This window comes from Callospermophilus lateralis, chromosome 5 (assembly GCF_048772815.1).
Source record: "Callospermophilus lateralis isolate mCalLat2 chromosome 5, mCalLat2.hap1, whole genome shotgun sequence".
Lineage (NCBI taxonomy): Eukaryota > Metazoa > Chordata > Mammalia > Rodentia > Sciuridae > Callospermophilus > Callospermophilus lateralis.
This window is the reverse complement of record NC_135309.1, coordinates 103,737,517-103,757,195: the sequence shown is the minus strand read 5'-3', so window position 1 is coordinate 103,757,195 and position 19,679 is coordinate 103,737,517. Positions and strand designations below refer to the sequence as shown.

Sequence of the window (19,679 nt, the reverse complement as noted above, 5' to 3'; positions counted from 1 at the left end):
TCGGGGTATGGCTGTCTCAGGCTCCATCTGACCATGCTAAGAGCTGACAGCAAGATCTCAGCATACCCCAAACCCCTTTGCAGTAGACTGTGAGGGGACTCTGAAGTTAAACAAGGGAGTATATGATATACCTGCAATGGCTGGCAGTCCTGATCCTCAGCCAAACCTCACGTACAAGGAAGGTTCAGAGCATAAAATTGTAGCACTATTCCTGGGAGGAAAGAGTGCTTGGAGTTTTCATCTCCAACTTAATGTTCATGGAGTGATGGCAAACACGACCAATTAATTGATCAGGAATGATAGCAGCAGAAGGTTTGAAACTAAGCCTTGAAGGGTAGATAGTATTTAGATGTGAAAAAGAAATGGAGTGTGATATTGGAATCAGCATTCTAAACGGAAGAGCCACAGGGGTATCAGAAGGGAAATCCTGATGAGAGAAGGAGCTGAATTTAATTCAGCTGTTTTTGGAGTTTGAGGGATATTGAGTTATTCTGGCCTGGGATATGTTATTAAATTTAAAATCCTCACTTTAATTTTTGAACTTTATTTTGTATACATTACTATTTTTGGTGTAGATGGCAACATTGATCTCTATATATTTTAATTTCACATTAATCCTTTACCCTTTAATGCTAAAGTATATTTACTTATTATTCTGTTACTATAGTAATATATAATTATTGATATTATTATTTACTCTAGGTTATCAGACCAGGATGAAAAGGGCAAGACCAAGCAAGAGTGTATCATATCTGACCCCTCCTTTTCCATGGTGACAGTTCAACGGGAAGATAGTGGAATAACTTGGGAGACCAATTCAAGTAGATCTTCCACTCCGTGGGCCTCGGAAGAAAGTCAGACATCTGGTGTATGTAGCCTGGAAGGATCAGCTGTGAATTCTCCTCCAGGAAATGTTTCCTTTATTGTGGATGAGGTTAAAAAGGTTCGGAAAAGAACTCATAAGTCAAAGCATGGGTCACCATCATTGCGTCGAAAAGGCAACAAAAAAAGAAATTCTTTAGAATCTCAAGATGTTCCAGCAAGTAAAAAGGACAATCCTTTAATTTCAGAAAGCCAGGCACTAAACACCGAGAAAGAAAAGCTATCTTCTGGCATTTATGATAAGACAAGAAAAAAGAAAACCACCTCAAATACACCTCCTATTACTGGTGCAATATACAAAGAACACAAGCCCTTAGTGTTAAGGCCAGTCTACATAGGAACAGTACAATATAAAATTAAGATGTTTAATTCGGTTAAAGAAGAATTAATTCCTCTTCAATTTTATGGAACGTTGCCAAAGGGTTATGTAATTAAAGAAATCCATTACCGCAAAGGGAAAGATGCATCTATTAGTCTAGAGCCAGATTTTGACAATCGTGATTCTAATATAGTTTCTAAAACAGGCAAATTAGTAACCCAAAGCATAGCTGAGGATAGAGTAAAAGAACTTGCTCCACCCTGGAGAAGTGCCCTCTCCAAAGGATCAAAGTCCCTGACTTCCTTGTTCAGTAATGAAGATCAAAAGAAAATTTACTGTGATTCCCTTCAAAATGCCACATCTGTCAAGGAGCACAAAGATTCATCTTATTCAAGTAATGATACAGCAGAGAGAGAAGTACAGTGCAGGCCTCCACAATCAGTGCCACAGTGGCCAGGTGATGAAGCAAAGCCCCTAGTGGAGCCTTCCTCTCTTCCGCCTGATACATCTGCAAGTATGTTCCTGGAAACAGCGAAAGAAGAATTTGAGCCTGATTCACAAGAACCCATAGCTTCAGAGAACGATGCTTCAGTTTCACCAGTTTTAATGGATGAGGTGAAAGAGGAAAACATGGATTCTACTGACCATTCAATTTCAGTGGAGACAGTGAAGGATTCTCTGGAGACAAGCTCACTAGGTCTGGCACCATCTATCCAGGAAGGTTTTGAGCCAGACAAGGAAGATCTGGACTTGACTTCACTAAAAACGTCAGAACCAGTCTCTGAACGACTGACCCCTCCTCTTCCCAGCTTCCAAGAAGAAAAGGTAGACCATGTGCCTGAGCCATCCATGTCAGTTCCAGAACCTTTAGTGCTTCAAGAACCAGAGAAAGAAGAAATAGAAACTTCTCTGCCAATAGCAGCTATCCCTGAACCTGAAGATTCTGATTTAGCAGAAGAGATTATAGAACTTGACTACCCAGAAAGTCCAGTTGTTTCTGAGAAGTCCTTCCCACCATGTTTGTCCCCTGAAGTGGAGCACAAAGAAGAGGAGCCCATTCTACCATTACTGGTAACAGCAGCACCTGAATATGTCACTTTGTCTGAGGAAGAAAGAGAAGAACAAGAGTCTGTTTCCACTGATTCTGCTTTTGTGTCGGAGTATTCAATCCCACAGGATTTGAACCATGAACTAGAGAGGCAAGGAGATGAGCCAGTTTCTCCATCCAGTGTAAAAGCCATATCTGAACATGAAGTTTTGTCAGAAGAAGAGAATGAGGCATTTCAGCCTTATTCCCCAACTTTGGACTCTGTGTCGGAGAGTTCTCTCTCGCCACCCACAGCTGGGATGACTCCTGAGTGCCAGGCCCCTTTGTTTTCAACAGTTACATCAGAACACACAGTCCTATCAGGAGATGAGGCCTCAGAAAGTGGACATCACACACCAGATTCCACATCTGCTTCTGAATATTCAGTTCCATCACATGCAACACAAGAGTCACTGAAGGAAGCAGTTGACCACAAGTCTCCATTAGAATCAAAAGGTATCTTTGAGCACACCATTTTATCAGAGGAGAAGAAAGACACTGGACCATATTCCCCAGATGTATCCTGTGCATCTGAATGCTCTCTCCCATCCCACACAGCCGAGATGGCTTCTGAATGCCAGGCCCCACCACTTTCAGTCTCTCCATCTGTGATCCTATCAGAAGAAGAGACAATAGAAATGCAGCGGTATTCACCCTCTTCCACATCTGCTTCTGAATTTTCAGTACCCCCATATGCAACACCAGAGCCCCAGGAGGAAGAAATTATCAACAGATCTCCTCTAAATCTAAAAGGTGCTTCCTCACCCATGAATTTATCAGAAAGAGAGCAAGAAGACATTGGACCTTTTTCTCCAGATTCTGCATTTGCCTCAGAATTCTCATTTTCACCCTACACAACTCAGGAAGCAGAGAAAAGACAATTCGAGCGTGATTCTCCAATGTGTTTAACATCACCATCTGAACACACTATTTTGTCAGATGAAGACACTGAAGAAACTGAACTTTTTTCTCCAGATTCAGCATCACAAGTTTCAATTCCACCATATAGAATCCCAGAAACAGAGGCAAAAGACATTGAGCCAGATTCACTATTAACTGCAATATCTGCTTCAGGTTACTCTTCCTTTTCTGAAGCAGATGAGGAAAAGATTGGATCAACAGCTGCTACACCTGTACCTGAGAATTTTGACTCCTCACAGAAGCAAAAAGATGAACCTTGCTCTTTCACATCTGCATCTGAAGAATCGAGCCTGCCACCTTCAGCAAATAGAGCAGACGAAGCAGAAATCAATCCAGATGATCAAACAATCTCAGCATCTGTATCTGAATATCTCATTATGGCACAGCAGTGGAAAACTCAAGCATCTGTGCAGCCTGAGCTGGAAGATTTGGTTCCATCATATTTAACCAGTGGATTGGAGAGGGGAGAAATTAAGACAAATTTGTCAGCAGCTACAGTTCCTGCTTCTCCACCTGCACAGTCATCCATGGCAAAGGAAGAAACAAAACCTGTTTTGCCAGCATCTCAGTGTTCGGTTTTACCTGACTCAGTCCATGAAATTAAGAAAGAACCGGAACCTCAAGCATCACTCACTCTAAAGACTACAGATGAACAGATGGCTTTGTCAAAAGTCAGAAAGGAAAAAACTGTGCCTGATTCTCAAGAAGCTACAGCACATGTATCAGAGGATCAAAAATTGGAGCCTCAGCCTCCAAATGTTCCAGAGTCTGGGATGAAATATTCAGTTTTTCCTGACTTGGTAGATGAGCCAAAGAAGGATGTTAAACTCAATTTAGCTTCAACTGTGACTTCTGAACTAGAACAGAGAATGTTGTCAGAGAATGAGCCTGAAGCAGTAAAACCATCTTCACCTCTAAAAGAAACATCTATATCTGGATCGGAGGTTTTATCTGGAGTGAAAACGGAAGTGAAACATGATTCCAAAATAACAAGTACCACCAGAGAGCTTCATTCAGCCTCATCAGGAGTAGAAAAGGAAACTGAACAGGGTGCTCCTGCACCAGCTTGGTCAGAAGAAATGAAGAAAGAAACTGAACCCAACTCTTCAACAACCATCACACCTGTAACTAAGCTTGATTCAAAGTTAACCAAATTGGTAAAAGAAGAAATCCTGACAGATTCATCTCTTGCCACCCCTGTAGAATATCCAGTCTTAACAAAATTAGGAGAAGGTGAATTAGGAAGTGGTTTGCCACCACGTGAAACGTCTATAGATGAGCATTCAGTTCTTAAAGAAGAAAAGGTAGCAATTAAAAGTGCTTCCTCTCTCACAGAAACTTCTTTATCCAAAGGCCTGGCTTGGTCAGAAGCGGAGAAGGAAATTAAATTAGATACACCTCTAAGTGGATCCTCTATTGCAGAGCATTCTATTTTGTCAAAAGTAGAAACTCAGGAAGATAAACCTGGGTTGCCAATATCCAAAATGTCATCTTCTCAGCTTTCAGATGTATCTAAGGAAGCGAGGGTAGAAGACTTACAAGATTTCTCGTTGTCTACAGTCCTCGACTCTGAACATTTGGTTTCATCACAGAACAAAAACTCTGTGTCTGCCTTGGATGGGTCAAGACCAGAACCTGTGCTTTCGCTGCACCAGGGTGGTGAGATCAAGAAAGAATCCAGACTTCCTTCACCACAAAATGTGTCACCTGTGCCCAAACATATAGTCCCCAAAGGCGAAAATGAGGAGACAAGTTCTCCCAAGTTTGAAAATATAGTGCCAGTAGATGTAGCCTCAACATTACTAACTCTCAAAGAGGATGAGAACAAACAGGCAAGGGAGACATCTTCTACAGTCCAGAGAGACTTCCTGCCAGGAAAACAAGATCTGGCTCCAGCAGAGCTCCTTTTGGAGACTGAGAAGAGAGACGAGCCACACCAATTATCAGAATTACCAGATGCCAGGTCAGAATTCACAGGTGGTTTAGGCAGGCAAAGTGAATCCACAGGTACAGAACCAGTAAAATCTCTTATAACTGAATCAGAAGATTCTGTTTTCTTAGAAAAGAGTCTAGTTGAGCTTAGAAGCAGAGAAGAAGGAACTGAAAACAGGGAGCTTCATGTGCCTGCTACAGAACCATCAAAGATTGCTTCTTCTGACCTCCTTGTAGAACAAAAGAAGCCTGAGAAAGCACTTCATTCAGATCAAGCTGTTAAATTGCCTGATGTGAGCAGCTCTTCTGCAGATAAACCAGATCTGGGTGTTAAACAGTTTTCATTTATGAAAGAGAATTTGCCTTTGGAACAATCAAAATCATTTATGACAGCTGAGCCTCCTAAAGAAACAAAAATGAAAGAGGCCCTAATTTCTCCAAAGGATGATAACTGGATGCTGGAAAAGCCAGAAAATTTGGCCAGTCAACAAGAAGAAAGAATATTAGAATCTGTGCAGCTGAATTCCTCTGGCAGCAATGATCTCATGACAGAACAGCCCAAGCCTGCCCCATTGGATAAGGATCATACATATGAAATCAGGAAGCAGGTTCTGCCACATTCTATGGAAGAACCTCATTTGTCTTCACAAGAAGGAGTATCTACTCTTGATACTTCCAGTGGTAATAGAGAGACCTTGTTGACTACACCTTACTCAACTGAAGAAATAAAGTTGGCCCAAGAACCAAAATCTGTAGTTCCGGCTGAAAATGTAGAGAAAAACATAGCAGAGGGGAGGCAGATCTATTCTTTCATGGGGAAGGAAAGTTTGATATTGGAGAAAGCAAACACAGAATTTTCCAGGTCTTGCAAAGAAGATATTCAGGAAGAAATCAAATCACCTCCTGAAAGAACCGTCCAGAAACCAGTGCCTGCCCCATCCGTGGAACAGGTGAAGACAGAAACTATCCCCTTTCCTGTCAAAGCAGACCATTTCCCAGAAGAGGTCAGGGAACCTGCACCAAGCAGTGAAAAAGAAGCATGCAAGAGCCCACCTCCTTTACTTGGAGAGAAACCATTAGAAGAATCAAAAATAGTTCAGCCAAAGGTTGTAGATAATGCTAGTGAGGAAAGTAAAGGAACACCTGAAGTGAAAATACCTACTCAAAGAAAACCTGTCCCCTCGATCCCAGTGAATAAAGAAACTGAACTCCCAGAGACACCCGAGGTGGCACAAAAGCTTCCTGAGAAGCCAAAGGCAGTTGAACAAGGCCTTCCGGAAGCAAAGGAAAAGAAAGGAATTTCATCTTTCAAATCATGGATGTCTAGTTTATTTTTTGGATCAAGCACTCCAGATAATAAAGTTGCTGGAAAAGATTTAGAAACTCAGCCAAGTTCCTCTGTAGAAAAAGCAGTGACTGTTTTAGAACCTCAAGGTACAATTCCTGCTGATTTCAATGCAACTGAGAAACCAACTGATGATTCATTACCAGAGGTGACACTTAAAACTGCTGAAGAATCGAGAGGAACCTCAGTTAAATCTCGTGAAGGTCAAGACCTTAAAGAAAAATCCACATTTTTACCAAAGGTAGAAGTTTTACAACAGCCAAAACCCAACTCTGAGGTGTCTACTGAAGATTACAGGAAGAAAGAGGTTTCGGACTATTCAGAGGAAATGGACGTAAACTTAAATACTTCTGCTGATGGCGAGGAACATTTTGGAATTCAACCCTATTCCCCCATGTTTGAGAAATCGGTTACGGCAGAAGCCAAAAATGTTCCTCTTCATGTTACTGAGACTAAAAAAGAACAGAAGCCAGAAATCTCGCCTCCATCTAAGTGGAATATTTCTGTTCTTAGGGGAGATCCAAGCAGTGATCAAAAAGAAAAGTCACTCTTTTCATTTGATGTAGTAGATAAGATGCCACAACAGCCAAGATCTGCTTCATCTGACTTCACAAGTCAAAATATCACAAAGGAATCAGAGAAGCCAGAGCCAATAATTGTGCCAGCAGAAGAATCAAAAGGCATTTTAATTGATCTTGGTGAGGACAGACTGAAGAAAGAAATGCCAAAACCTACTTCCTTGAAATGTTCTGAAGAGGAAATGAAACTCAGGTCTGTTAGCCGATTGGAGGAGAAAGATAACTTAGAAAGCAGATCACTTTCCCTGGCAGAAAAGAAAGAGTTGGCAGAAAAGCAAGAAAGCATGGCCCCCTTAGAGCTTATAGAAAATAAAGAAACATGGGAGGTACCAATGGTGCCTAAATCTAGACCTATAAAATCAGAAGAATCAAAAGCTGCTGTTAGACTGGAGCACATCTATCCAAATGAGGACCACAAGGAAAGGTCCTCTGTTATTGTTGGTTCTGAGGAGGAGAAAGGAGAAGAAGAAGTAAAGCAGGCACAAGTATTACTAGAAGAAAAGAAGCAGCAGGAAATTCAGCCTTATTCTCTGGATGTGGCCAGATCTGTGCCTGAAGAATCAGCTATCTCTTTAGGTAATTCCTTGGCTGAAACTCAACCGTTTTCATTCATCAAAGCAACATCTGCTATTGAAAAACCAGAAAGCATACTCTCAGAGGCTCACCCAGAAATCAGGGACAGAAAGACAGTAGAAACCCAACTGTGTCCATTCGAAGAAAGTGAAATTTTGGTGGAGAAAACCAAGAGTTTCCGCCCTGTGGATCTTCCTAGTCAGGGTGAAATGGGTTTTCCTCCTCAGGAAGGAAACCTGGCATTAGAAAAGTCAAGCAGGGACATGACAGGTCACAGAGAGGAAAAGGGACAGTTCTCACTGTCAGAGCTACTTAAAGGTGGCTCAGTAGTTACCACAAAAGAAAGTATGAAGCAAGGCTCTTCATCTAAAGACTCTGAAAGGTCTTTAGAGAGTCCTTCTGAAGAAACAAAGAGCTTAGAAAAACCGCCATATCTGCTCTCATCTGCAAAAGCACAAACTCTTGTTTCAGAAGCTTCTCCAGAAATTAGTACAGTGAAGAAACAGGAAATTCCATGGTCAGAATTGACTCCAGAGAGGCCCACAGTTCACACTATTCAAACATCTAAAGATCACCCAGCCCAGGTGCCTAAACAATCTGTTCTTGTTTCAAGGGGTCACTTGGAGACTGTGGAGGATACTCCTGTAAATGTACCACTCTCTTCACCAAGAAGTAACTACGCTCAATTTATAATGAATGCATCAACAACCAATGCTGATAAAGTGGCCTCTACTAAAGAAATGTCCAATGAGCCTGAAGACATATATGCAAAAGATGAAGAATTGACAGTAACTAGTAAGCCAGCTGGGCTTTCCGAAGATCAGAAGAGTGCTTTTAGTATCATTTCTGAAGGCTGTGAGATACTGAATATCCATGCCCCTGCATTTATTCCTTCAGTGGATCAGGAAGAAAGTGAACAAATGCAAGATAAGTTAGAATATTTGGAAGAGAAGCCCTCACTCAAAACCATATCCCTCCATGATGAGAGTGAGGCAATTGCTCACCATGAAACATTAAGGAGCAGGTTAGAAGATTCTGATGGGAAAGTTACATCACTGAAAGAAAATGAACAAAAAGAAACTCATAAAACAAAAGAGGCAGTATCCACAGATTCAGAAACTGGTGATTTAGCTTTTATTCAACCCACAATTCCCAGTGAAGAGGATTATTTTGAAAAATACACTTTGATTGATTATAACATCTCCCCAGACCCAGAACAACAGAAAGCCCCACAGAAACTAACTGTTGAACAGAAACTGTCAAAGGAACCTACAGGAGAATCTCTCTCTTTTCCAGGAAGTTCACAGGAAAGTGCCCCAGAATATGATTTGGTGAAATTAGATGAAAGTTTTTATGGCCTGGAAAAGGACCACAGCAAATTATCTCACCCAGAAATGCAAAAGTCTTCAGTTATCCAAAAATCAGCTGGTGGGAACGTTTCAAAGGACATAAATAGAGATGTGGACTCCAGGTCACCTGGGGTTCCTTTATTTGGTGAAGAGGAAGGAGTTTTGTCAAGAACCCAGATATTTCCTACCACTGCCAAAGCCGTTAATCCTGAGCTTCTGGAGGAACCACCCGCACTTGCATTTTTATATAAGGATCTTTACGAAGAGGCAGTTGGAGAGAAAAAGAAAGAAGGGGAGACAGCTTCTGAAGGTGACAGTGTGAAGTCTGAGGCATCATTTCCAAGAAGAAATTCTGACACTGATGATGGCACAGGAATATATTTTGAGAAGTACATACTCAAAGATGACATTCTCCATGACACATCTGTAACTCCAAAGGACCAAGGCCAAGGTCTGGAAGAAAAACCAGTTGGTAAGGATGATTCATACCAACTGAGAGCTTCAGAAGGGGAAATTGGGGGAAAGTCTGGAACTATTTTGGGGGAGAAGAGTCTGGAAGAAGATAGGAAGACTGTTTACAGGGAAGAAGAAACAGTAGACCTTGTGGTAGCCCTTGATGATGTAGCGATGCAGAGCAAAGCTCCTGTCACTGAGGAAGTCAGAGTGGTCACCCAGAAGATAAGCTATGCAGTTCCATTTGAAGATACCCATCATGTTCTGGAGAGTGTAGATGAGTTGAGCAGTCAGGGTAATGAGGCAGGAAATGCAAGTGCAGAGGTCAGTCTGAATGTTCCAATACAAGTGTCCTTCCCAGAGGAAGAATGTGCATCTGGCACAACTTATGTTCAAGAAACACTACAGGAAGAACCTAAAGTACAGGTCTCACCTGAGCCATGTGAAGAGAGACCCCGTGGTAGTCCTGTGCAGGATGAGTATGACTTTGCTGAATCCCTCAGTTATGAAGTGGTTAGTCAAGATGTTTTATCAGAAGAACTGTATACAGAATCCACACCTGGAGATGAGTTATCTCAAGGAAAGGAATCATTAGAACACATCGGGAAATGTGAATTTGTTAGTGAGGTGGAACAAAGTATGTCTGCTGAACAGAAAGAGTTGGGCAGAGAGGGAAGAGAACAAGAACAGTTGTCATCAGATTTAGTAACTGAGATCGAACAAAAGGAAGCAAAGAAGTCCCAGATTGACTCATATTGCTACACCTGCAAAAGCCCAATTTCTGCAATGGACAAGGTTTTTGGTACCCACAAAGACCATGAGGTTTCAACTCTAGATACAGCTATAAGTGCTGTTAAAGTAAGTCAATTTCAAAGCATACAAATGATAATATATATACATTCAGTTTGTTTTCACATTTTCTTAAAAAAAATGACCAATAAACTGGGCACAGTGGGCATGCCTATAATCCCAGCTACTTGGGAGGCCGAGGCAGAAGGATCACAAGTTTGAGGGTATCCTGGGCAACCTTAGTGTCTTAGTGAGATGCAACATTAGTGTCTTAGTGAGACGCTGTTTCAAAATAAAAAATAAAACAAAAGGTCTGGGGATGCAGTTCAGTGATAAGAGTGTCACTAGGTTCAGTTCCCAGTACTGCAAAACAAAATAAAACAAACACAATACAACATTTGATAACTCATCTTTATGCAGAATAGTTAAGACTGAAAGCAAACTAAGAATACTTTTGGGCTGAGGGTGTAGATCAGTGGTAGAGCACTTGTTTAGCATGTGCAAGGCCCTGGGTTCAATCCCAGCACTGCAAGGAAAAAAAAATACTTCTCCAAGAATTTAGTTAAGATTGATTTTTCAGATATTTTATTTGGAATATACTATGTGCCAGGCATTTTTTTCTAGGTTTTAGGGATACAAAGAAATAAAATAGGGTCAGGGTCACTGCTTTTGAGAGCTTGTAATCTTATAGCAATTATCCTAATATCATTAAAAATGCCAAACAGTTTTAAACTTAAAAAATACACCTTCGAGGAGCTAGATGGATGCGTACTGTAATCACAGCTACCTGGGAGTTGGAAGCAAGAGAATTGCAAGTTCAAGGCCAGCCTGGGCAACTTAGAGACTCAGTCTCAAAATAAAAATTAAAAAGAGGGCTAGGCATGTAGCTCTATGATAAAGAGCTTGCCTAGCAAATGGGTTCAATTCCCAATATCTCAAAAAAGATATTTATACATATGTATACATATGTATTTACCTTTAAGCATAAAACACAACTTATTTTCTATCATCTATAACATCATCCTTTAAAAATATACATACATATATATTTCATGAGCAATTTTGTTGTAAGCTTTATATAAATACTCAAGACAGATTTTAAATTCTGATTTTTCTCCATATTTCCTGTTTGATTTGAAAATTTGTGCTGGAGATGTAAAACCTTTTCATTCTTTTGGCTGTCTGTAGCACTCTAATGTTCTAGGTAAAGTCAGCCACAAGACATATCCTTATGTATGTGATTATAAATACTCCATTTACCCCGAGATGCTGTTGGAAATCAGCTTTATGTTTCAAGGCTCCCATCTACTTTTCAGCAGCCTTCTAACTGGTCTCCCTGCTCTTGCCTCTTTAATCCATTCCCACCCAGCAGCCAGAATGACCTTAAAAGCAACAAATAACAAAAAGTAAGCACTCACTGTGTTAAATTTTTTTTTATATACAGAATGCCTTTTAATCCTCATAATAACTCTATCACTGTCATTAATTTGAAGGTAATAAAATGGGCTCCGAGAATCATGATGTTGGCCCAAGGCCATGGGGCAGAAAACCAGAATTGGTACCCAGATTTGTCTGATGCTGGAGCTTATGCTCTTGACTGTGTATTCATATTGCTTGGCTCCGTTCCTTGCTAATGAAAGTGATTCTCAAAATGACCAGTTAGGTCACTATTAAATAATTGTCAGACTCATTTTGATTAAGTAGGATAGCATTAGAATCTTGGCATTTTTGTCTCTACCAAATTAATCCTTTTCAACTTGTCTGAGATTGGTTCCATTTATCCTGGTTGATATATTGTTGAAACTTTACTTGTTGAAATGTAGGGGTAGGGAGTGGGGCAATTTCTTTTGTGGAATCTTAGACATTGGATGTGTTGGCTCCAGTAAAAGTGCCCGATACTGTCACGACGCTGGGTTTTGTTAGCTAACAGCTACTGGACACCTTCAGCAGAAAGGAGACTAGATTTTCCAACCTTCTTAGGTATGTTTTATTGATCTCTGAATTTTAGACACTGAAAAATAATTGTCTAAATATTTTCAATTTAAAAAAGTTTTCAAAAATATTGAGATCCGGTGTCTCCTGACTTAAACATATTATAAATACCATCATCTTTCTAAATAGTATGAGCAGGAGAATGTGGCAACCAGTTGATAAAAGCCAGGGAGGCTTTCTTCATTTCATCTAGCCATGAAAATTAAAAGTTGGTTGGCAACTTTTTAAAAATGAAAATCAACTGGGAAGAGTTGTAACTTGAGAATTCTCTAGCATCTTATGGGTTGCATTTTGAGTCTCTGCAAGGATTGAGGGCTCCTTTGACTGATGACCCAGGTCCTTGCTTTTCCTCCCCAGTCCTTCCCCATCATTATGGCCTACATTTGTCCATCATTCATTTTCTTCCTTCACTCTTTTTCTTCTTTCTTAGTGTTCACTGACCTCCCGTTCTGTGCCAAAATGGTGCTCATCAAAAATGAGGATTTTAAAAAGGGAGGAATGGGAAGGACTTGTAGATCCCTTGTATCAGGACAGGCCATGGGACCCTGATGTGCTGAGAAACTAACCTGCAGGGTATCAAACAGTGGGGCAGAAAGGGGAGGGCTGAGGAAGGTGTCTCTAAAAGCTGATGCTTGGCTAAGCCTTAAATGAGATAGACCTCTTCTAGCAGTCAAGGGCAGAGAGCACATTCTAGAGCTAGAGAATACCAGAGGCAAAAGGCATACATGTGAGAAAGAGTTTGAGGGAAAGATGTGGCTTGCTTGACTGTAGCTTGGGGGGCTGCAAGGTTCTGGAGGTAGGTACCATAGAGGAAAGTAGAAGCCAGATCCTGAAGAGGCTTCATCAATGTAATCTTTGTCATCCTGTGGATGGTGATTCAGACAACTGAAGTGGTTGTTCTGCTTTGTTGTTAATTTAGTTCAGCTGCTAGATGTGTATCTATAGCTGAACTAGGTACCCTCTTCCCCCATCACCCCATACATATTTAGTTGGTTGTCCCTTCTTGAGTATTTCAACCCTTTGAAGGTCTTTAGAACTTTTAGGTCCTTTTAGCACATGGTTTGCATTATTTGATATGCTAGACTCTGATCACCTTTGCAGGCTCAGGTCTTCTAGGCACACCTGAGACCCTTGGTGCAGAATGTGAAGGAAACTACTCAGATATATTGGAACATTTTAGCAAAAGGGCTGACATGTCAGAATGTATAAAATCAAGGCCTTAAGAGAAAGCATTAAGATCCAGAGTTCACTAAAACAAACATGCTTTTAAGAAGTCCACAGTTGCTTTGGGACTCTCCGTCACATACCTTTTAATTGTTTTCAGACAAGATTATCTAGTCAATTTAAATAAAGCAGAACAAATAATTCAAAGATTGATTTGTTAGTGATTATGGCATAGTAAATCTCTATCAAATATATTAAATTTATAAGGAAATTCGAGTCTGCTGCTTAGAGCTCTTTTTTGAAATGTTGTATATTAAAGATATTTTAATTCCTTTCTTTAGGTTCAGTTGGCAGAATTTCTTGAAAATTTACAAGAGAAGTCCTTGAGGATAGAAGCTTTTGTTAGTGAGATAGAATCCTTTTTTAATACTGTTGAGGTAAGTTAACATAATTCCTTTTGCTCTATCACAAGTAAATGATCCAAAATTATCTGAATTGGGGTTTGTGTGTGTTATTTGCCACGGTTGATTTTATTTCTTTACAAGTGAGTCTTCCCTCTGTGTGAAGTCAGACTACTTCCTGCCTGAGGATTAGTCCCTAAAAACAGGTACACATTTATTGGGCACTTACTATAATGGAGCAAATGCTTCACATGCTTTACCTAATTTAATCCTCATAATAACCATATGAAACAGGTATTATTATTATTATTATTATTATTTCCATTTTATAGAGAAGACACTGAGACCTAGAGTTAGTAAAGCATTGCTCTACTTACCCTGCTGGCTTAGCCTTGCATAAATGCTCTACATCACCGTCCAAGAGCCCCATGCTGTGGGCCAATGAGGGCCTCTCTGGTACAACTGTCACTGATGAGTTCACATTCTCCTGGATGCTGGCTTCTGTCCCCATACTGAAGGGGGTGGGTAGAAATGCACCATCCTTGCACTGAGACGGTCCAGATCACCCTTACTTGTCAATCAGGAGTGGCAGAGTTGGCCCAAGGCCCTTGTAGGAGAATGCTGAACACTGTTATTGTAGATCAGTGAACACTTAATACTTGTTTTATTGTCTCATCCCCCATGTGTCCCTTTTAGGCAGTGAATTATATGTTTATCTTATCAGTGGCCCTGGCAGTGAGGATAGCCAGGTATCTGGGAGGATATGGTTGGACAACAAAGTCTCTCCCACTCCCTGGAGAGAGTGGGAGCTGCCCCTCCCCTGGAGAACATTTGAGAATGTAGGACTCTTTTACATATCCTGGCAGCTCGCTCACTCATGTTATCATATTAGTAGAGTACTGAAAGTTACACTAACCCCTCTCCCCCACCTGACAGCCCGTGATTCTCCCTCACTGCCAGGCCATTTTTATTTTCAAGTTTTATCTGTGGAATGTAAGTAGGCAAGACTTACAGACAAATATTTTCTTTCTCCCTCCCTCTCCCTCTTTCCCTTCTTTCCTTTTTCTCTCTCTCTCTCTTTCTTTTTCTCTTTGTATTTCAGTGTTTAAAAGTTAGTACAAGTTAGGGCTGGAGTTGTGGTTCAGTGGTAGAGCACTCGCCTAGCATGTGTGAGGCACTGGGTTCGATTCTCAGCACCACGTATAAATAAATAAATGGTCTATCAACGACTAAAAAATATTTTTTAAAAAGTTATTACAAGTTATTTGTAAGAATAACAACAAGAACATTTCCATTGCAAAGCTAATTATGGTAAAGGAAGTTGGTAGTTGGAAATTTAGACTATGCCCTTAATATTTGATTCTTTGATCAGAATGCCAGAGGTCAATTCTTAAAAAAGAAAAAAAAATGTACTTCTTGTTTCATTCAGAAGTGGTTTTGATTTTTTCCCCCCTAGGAAAACTGTAACAAGAATGAGAAAAGACTAGAAGAACAGAATGAGGAAATGATGAAGAAGGTTTTGGCACAGTATGATGAGAAAGCCCAGAGCTTTGAGGAAGTAAAGAAAAAGAAGATGGAGTTCCTGCATGACCAGATGGTCCACTTTCTGCAGAGCATGGACACTGCCAAGGACACCCTGGAGACCATTGTGAGGGAAGCAGAGGAGCTGGATGAGACTGTTTTCCTGACAGTAAGTGCCAAGTAAAACAGGCACCTGGTGCCCACTGTGACATGAGTGTGCTTTTAAAACTTCATCTTTCAATATTCCTTTAGATCATTTATATCTCAGTGTAGGGTTTATATAATTCTGGCACGTAAAAAAATTATTTGGGCATGCATGATATCTATAGAAAAGGCTCTGCCAATCATTAAAGCCCTAATGCTTAGATATGGCCAAAATACATGGAGTTGGACCACAGTATCATCATTCCATGCTGTCACACTAGAAGGGTCTCCATCTAAGAGGGAGAGAAAGTAGCCTTCCAACTTCTCAGAGGGCTAACCCAATCTCCTGCTGTCTGACATCTTCATGCTGACCCCCAGGCCTGTCCTCATCTCTGTCTAATCTGAGGTAGCCTCTCATATGAACCATTCCCTCTGAGCCTCAGCTGATAGCTGAGAGTAACATTTTGGTACACACTTTTAGATGAAAAAGCATGACATAAATTGTGATACCCTCTTAAATAATATGGTGGTGTTTTTCCAAGGGGCTTCCTGAGCACAGGGTTCTTTAATTCAAACAAGCAACTGTGGACAGGGAGATTCCCTTGGGTGCTTCTCTATTTTGTGCCACAGAAGTCCTCATAATTCTCTAGAATATTCAGTAAGACACTGGCTCCCCATGGGACAAGGATTAATCAGGAGTAATGGAGATGTTTTCCCAGGGGGTGATCCCAAACCTAATTATGGAACAGGAAAAAACATCATTTGATGATGGATCTTTCATTTAAAAGTTCTCTCTCCTCCTAACTATCTAGTAAAAGTTTGGGGATCAAGTGAGGCAAAATGGAGAAATGTTAAGGGTTTGATTTGCCTCCAGGGGCACCTCCAGCCAGGGCAAATTTGAGTCTAGTGGACATGACCATTCTCAAAGGAGAACTGAAATCATTAGGTTGATGTATTTTTAATTAAGGCAAGTACCTTTTAGGAAACATAACATTAATAAAGTTTTTGTGTTCCCTGAGGACCTTATCTTTGTTTGATAAGATTATTTCCTTCTCTCTAGAAGAATAAATTGGGAAAAAAGTATTTTTTTCTTGCTTATAAAAGTGATAAATATTCATTCTAGAAAAATTGGAAAATACACAAAAGCACAGAGAAGGTGTCACTCAGTGATAACTACTGATTACATTTTTGCTGTGTTTCCTACGTTGAGCAAATTTTAGTCATTTTTCTTGCTTCAGTGACTTCTATTCTGGAAGCCAAGCCATTTGTTAATAAATGGAGAGAAGCAGAGAACAAGCAGCCCATTGCCAGTCTTGCTGATCAGAGAGAGCAGAGGCAAACTGCTAACTAAAGCCCCTCCATCCTTGTCTCTGCCCTATGCCTGACCCCCCCTTCTGAGCACTGATTTCCCTGCTGCCCAGGCTAAAGCCCAAAGAGAAATAGCATCTGAGAAGCTGAGGGGTAATGATATTCCAACAGGTGTGATCTTAATGCTGTTGCTTGGTTATTCTTTTTGTTGTTAATTAGTCTCTCTCTCTCTCTCTCTTTCTCTCTCTCCCTCCCTTCCCCCTCCCTTCTCCAAGTCATTTGAGGAAATCAATGAAAGGTATATAAAACATGGCACAATGTAGTGGCGACTGAGAATAGCATGACTGGATGCTTTACATTTAATATTTTGATGCTTTATAGGAAACAAGCTGCCAATTAAAAAAATACATTTAGTGAGCTACTGGATTCTCACTTTTAGACACAGTGCTTTTAAAAGCTAAATGACAGCTTTGAAAGAAAATTGCATGTGCTTTAGTTAAATAACAATTATCATAATGTAGATTTTTAACTGCTTCCTCAAGATGTATTCTGTATTTTCATCCCAGTCTACACCATCTTTCCTGTCACTGCATACAAAAAGTTTTGTAGCTACTTAGACTTATTGGTTAAATATGAGAATGTGAAGAAATCATCCATATCTGCCTTGAATAATTTTACGACTTATGTAATCTTAATGGCATGTTCTCTCATTTTCTCTTCAAAAGATAGTCATGCATTTATCTTCTCTTTCTGCTCAGCTAACCTAAATGAATCTTCCTCTTTTGATTTTGTTTGGTTTTGTTGGTGTTCTTAACAATCAGTCTAAGAGATTCTTCATTCTTTGGAAAGGCAAAACACTCAACAAGAAATTAAAAAATGTCATAAAAACATAACACTGGATTTATGTTTATGCCTCACCCCCCTACATTTTTTTCTCCCAGTGCTGGGGATGGAACTCAGAGCTTCCTGCATGCTAGGCCGGCACTTTACCACTGAGCTACATCTCAGCCCTCGTGTTTCTCTTTTGCATCTGGCATTGAAATTCTTGTACTGATCTGACCCCTTTCTCTTTTTTCTCCTTGACGAGGCCTGAGATCTTTCTTACTGGTTGAGCCTCGTATTTTATTTTTTCAATATAATTTTAAATGTGCAGATGCATAGTGCCATTCCATGCACACTGAATAGTATGGATGCACATTTGATTATTTATATTTCATCTGTTCATGGAAGATGATGATTGGTAAGACAATTTGGTGAAAGTATGAAAATGAAAGTTTCAAGGTATGAAAATTTGCAAAGGCTTTTTACCTTAAAACTGCTATGGAATGTTTTCCACTTTTCTAAACATTAGAACATTGCTAATATGAATTGACAACCATTTAATACCAAACACCATTTCTTTGGTTTTGAGCTTAAATTTGTTAATCTATGTGTCATTTTAATTAATTTCTGTTTCATTGTCCCATTGACAATGAATTAATCTTTACTAAAGCTGCATGTTACCTAAGTAGTAGTATATACTTGGAATAATCATTATTTTTCTGTAGGCAAAAGACAACAAAATTCTGGACTCGGGCAAGACATATGAGCAATTCAAGTCCTGTTAACCTGTGCACACACACATGTTCTCTCTCTCTCTCTCTCTCTCTCACACACACACACACACACACACACACACACACACACACCTTCCATGTCCTCAGGACTTCTTCCCTAAGTTGCAATGTTCTGGGAGTTCCTTTCTATAAGAAGTACTAAGTATCTAGCTTATTTTACCTTGCTACTTTTTCTCCTTCCTTTCATATTATATCTCTAAAGACAGTGCTTGTATATTAAATGATTTTTCTTAACACTAAAAATGCTTAAATTAAGGAATGCTGTCAAGCATATTTAGACTCAGCATTTGCATATCTTGAAAAACACATTTGCTTAGAAAATGCTGTTCTGTTAGGGGGATGTATTTTTGTTCCACTTTGCTCTTTTGTATTATAATAATGAAAAAGAAAGAGAGTCACAGCCATTGTAGGGCCTACTTATTAAAAAAAAAAGTCTACTTGCCCTTTCATATGCTGATGTTAAAATTGAACAGTTCAGTGCATAAAGGTAAACTCAAATGTTTTACTTATGTTTCTGCAATCAGAGCTTTTGTGCTACAAAAAATTCTGCATTTTGAGAGGGCTTAGTGTGCATACGGGTCACCATTTTTTGTTAATTCTGTGTCTCTGTTTCCACCCTCTGTATTGCCAAAGCTTTAACTTAGGCTTGTTTTATCTTCCCTCACCTGGACCATTGTGGGGTCCTCCCAACCAATCTCATTGCCTCTTTTGTCTACTGGGGTTGGTCTTTCCTCAGTGCTTGCCAGGGTTTTCTTCTAAGCTTCCCTGGCATAAACAGTTCTGTGGCTCTTCCTGCCTTAAAAGATAAAATTGTAACTCTTGGTGGGTATGAAAGGATCCTCACAGTCAAGCCACAAGCCACCTTCCCATTTCATCTTTGTCTTTACTTTCCAATTCCCAAGGATTCCCAAGGTGCCCCCGGCCCTCAGGTGTGCCATGCTCTCTTACCTCTCCAACCTATTGTTCATGCTGCTCTTCTATCTGCAATATGCTTATTCCTTTCCTGCTTGGGAAACACCTGCTCATTCTTTAACACTCAGCTTAAATGTCAGCCTCCTCTTTGAAGTCCCTACTGGAACCATCTCCCCTAAATCAAGTGGTAGTAAATTTTGTGGTGTCCAGCAATCGTAAGCATACAAGACAGTCTTTAAATACTTCATAATCTTTTCTCCTTATGCTGACCCCAAATCACCATCCCTGAGATTCTGATATTCTCCCCCAAAGGAAACTATTGGCCTCTTATTTGTTCAAAACATATTTATTAAATGCCTACTATGTGCTAAGTAATGCATTACCGCACAGTGA

At 40.1% G+C, this 19,679-nt stretch overlaps 1 protein-coding gene across 1 annotated transcript in view; it reads left to right on the top strand.

Annotated features, from left to right (window-relative positions):
- Cmya5 (cardiomyopathy associated 5) overlaps window positions 1–19,679 on the top strand; it is an 87,227-nt gene that overhangs the window by 33,436 nt on the left and 34,112 nt on the right. Inside the window, exons 2-5 of the mRNA XM_076857081.2 lie at window positions 703–10,297; window positions 13,726–13,821; window positions 15,242–15,475; window positions 17,034–17,056. Coding sequence (XP_076713196.1) covers window positions 703–10,297; window positions 13,726–13,821; window positions 15,242–15,475; window positions 17,034–17,056 — 9,948 coding nt within the window. The remainder of the gene's footprint in view (window positions 1–702; window positions 10,298–13,725; window positions 13,822–15,241; window positions 15,476–17,033; window positions 17,057–19,679) is intronic.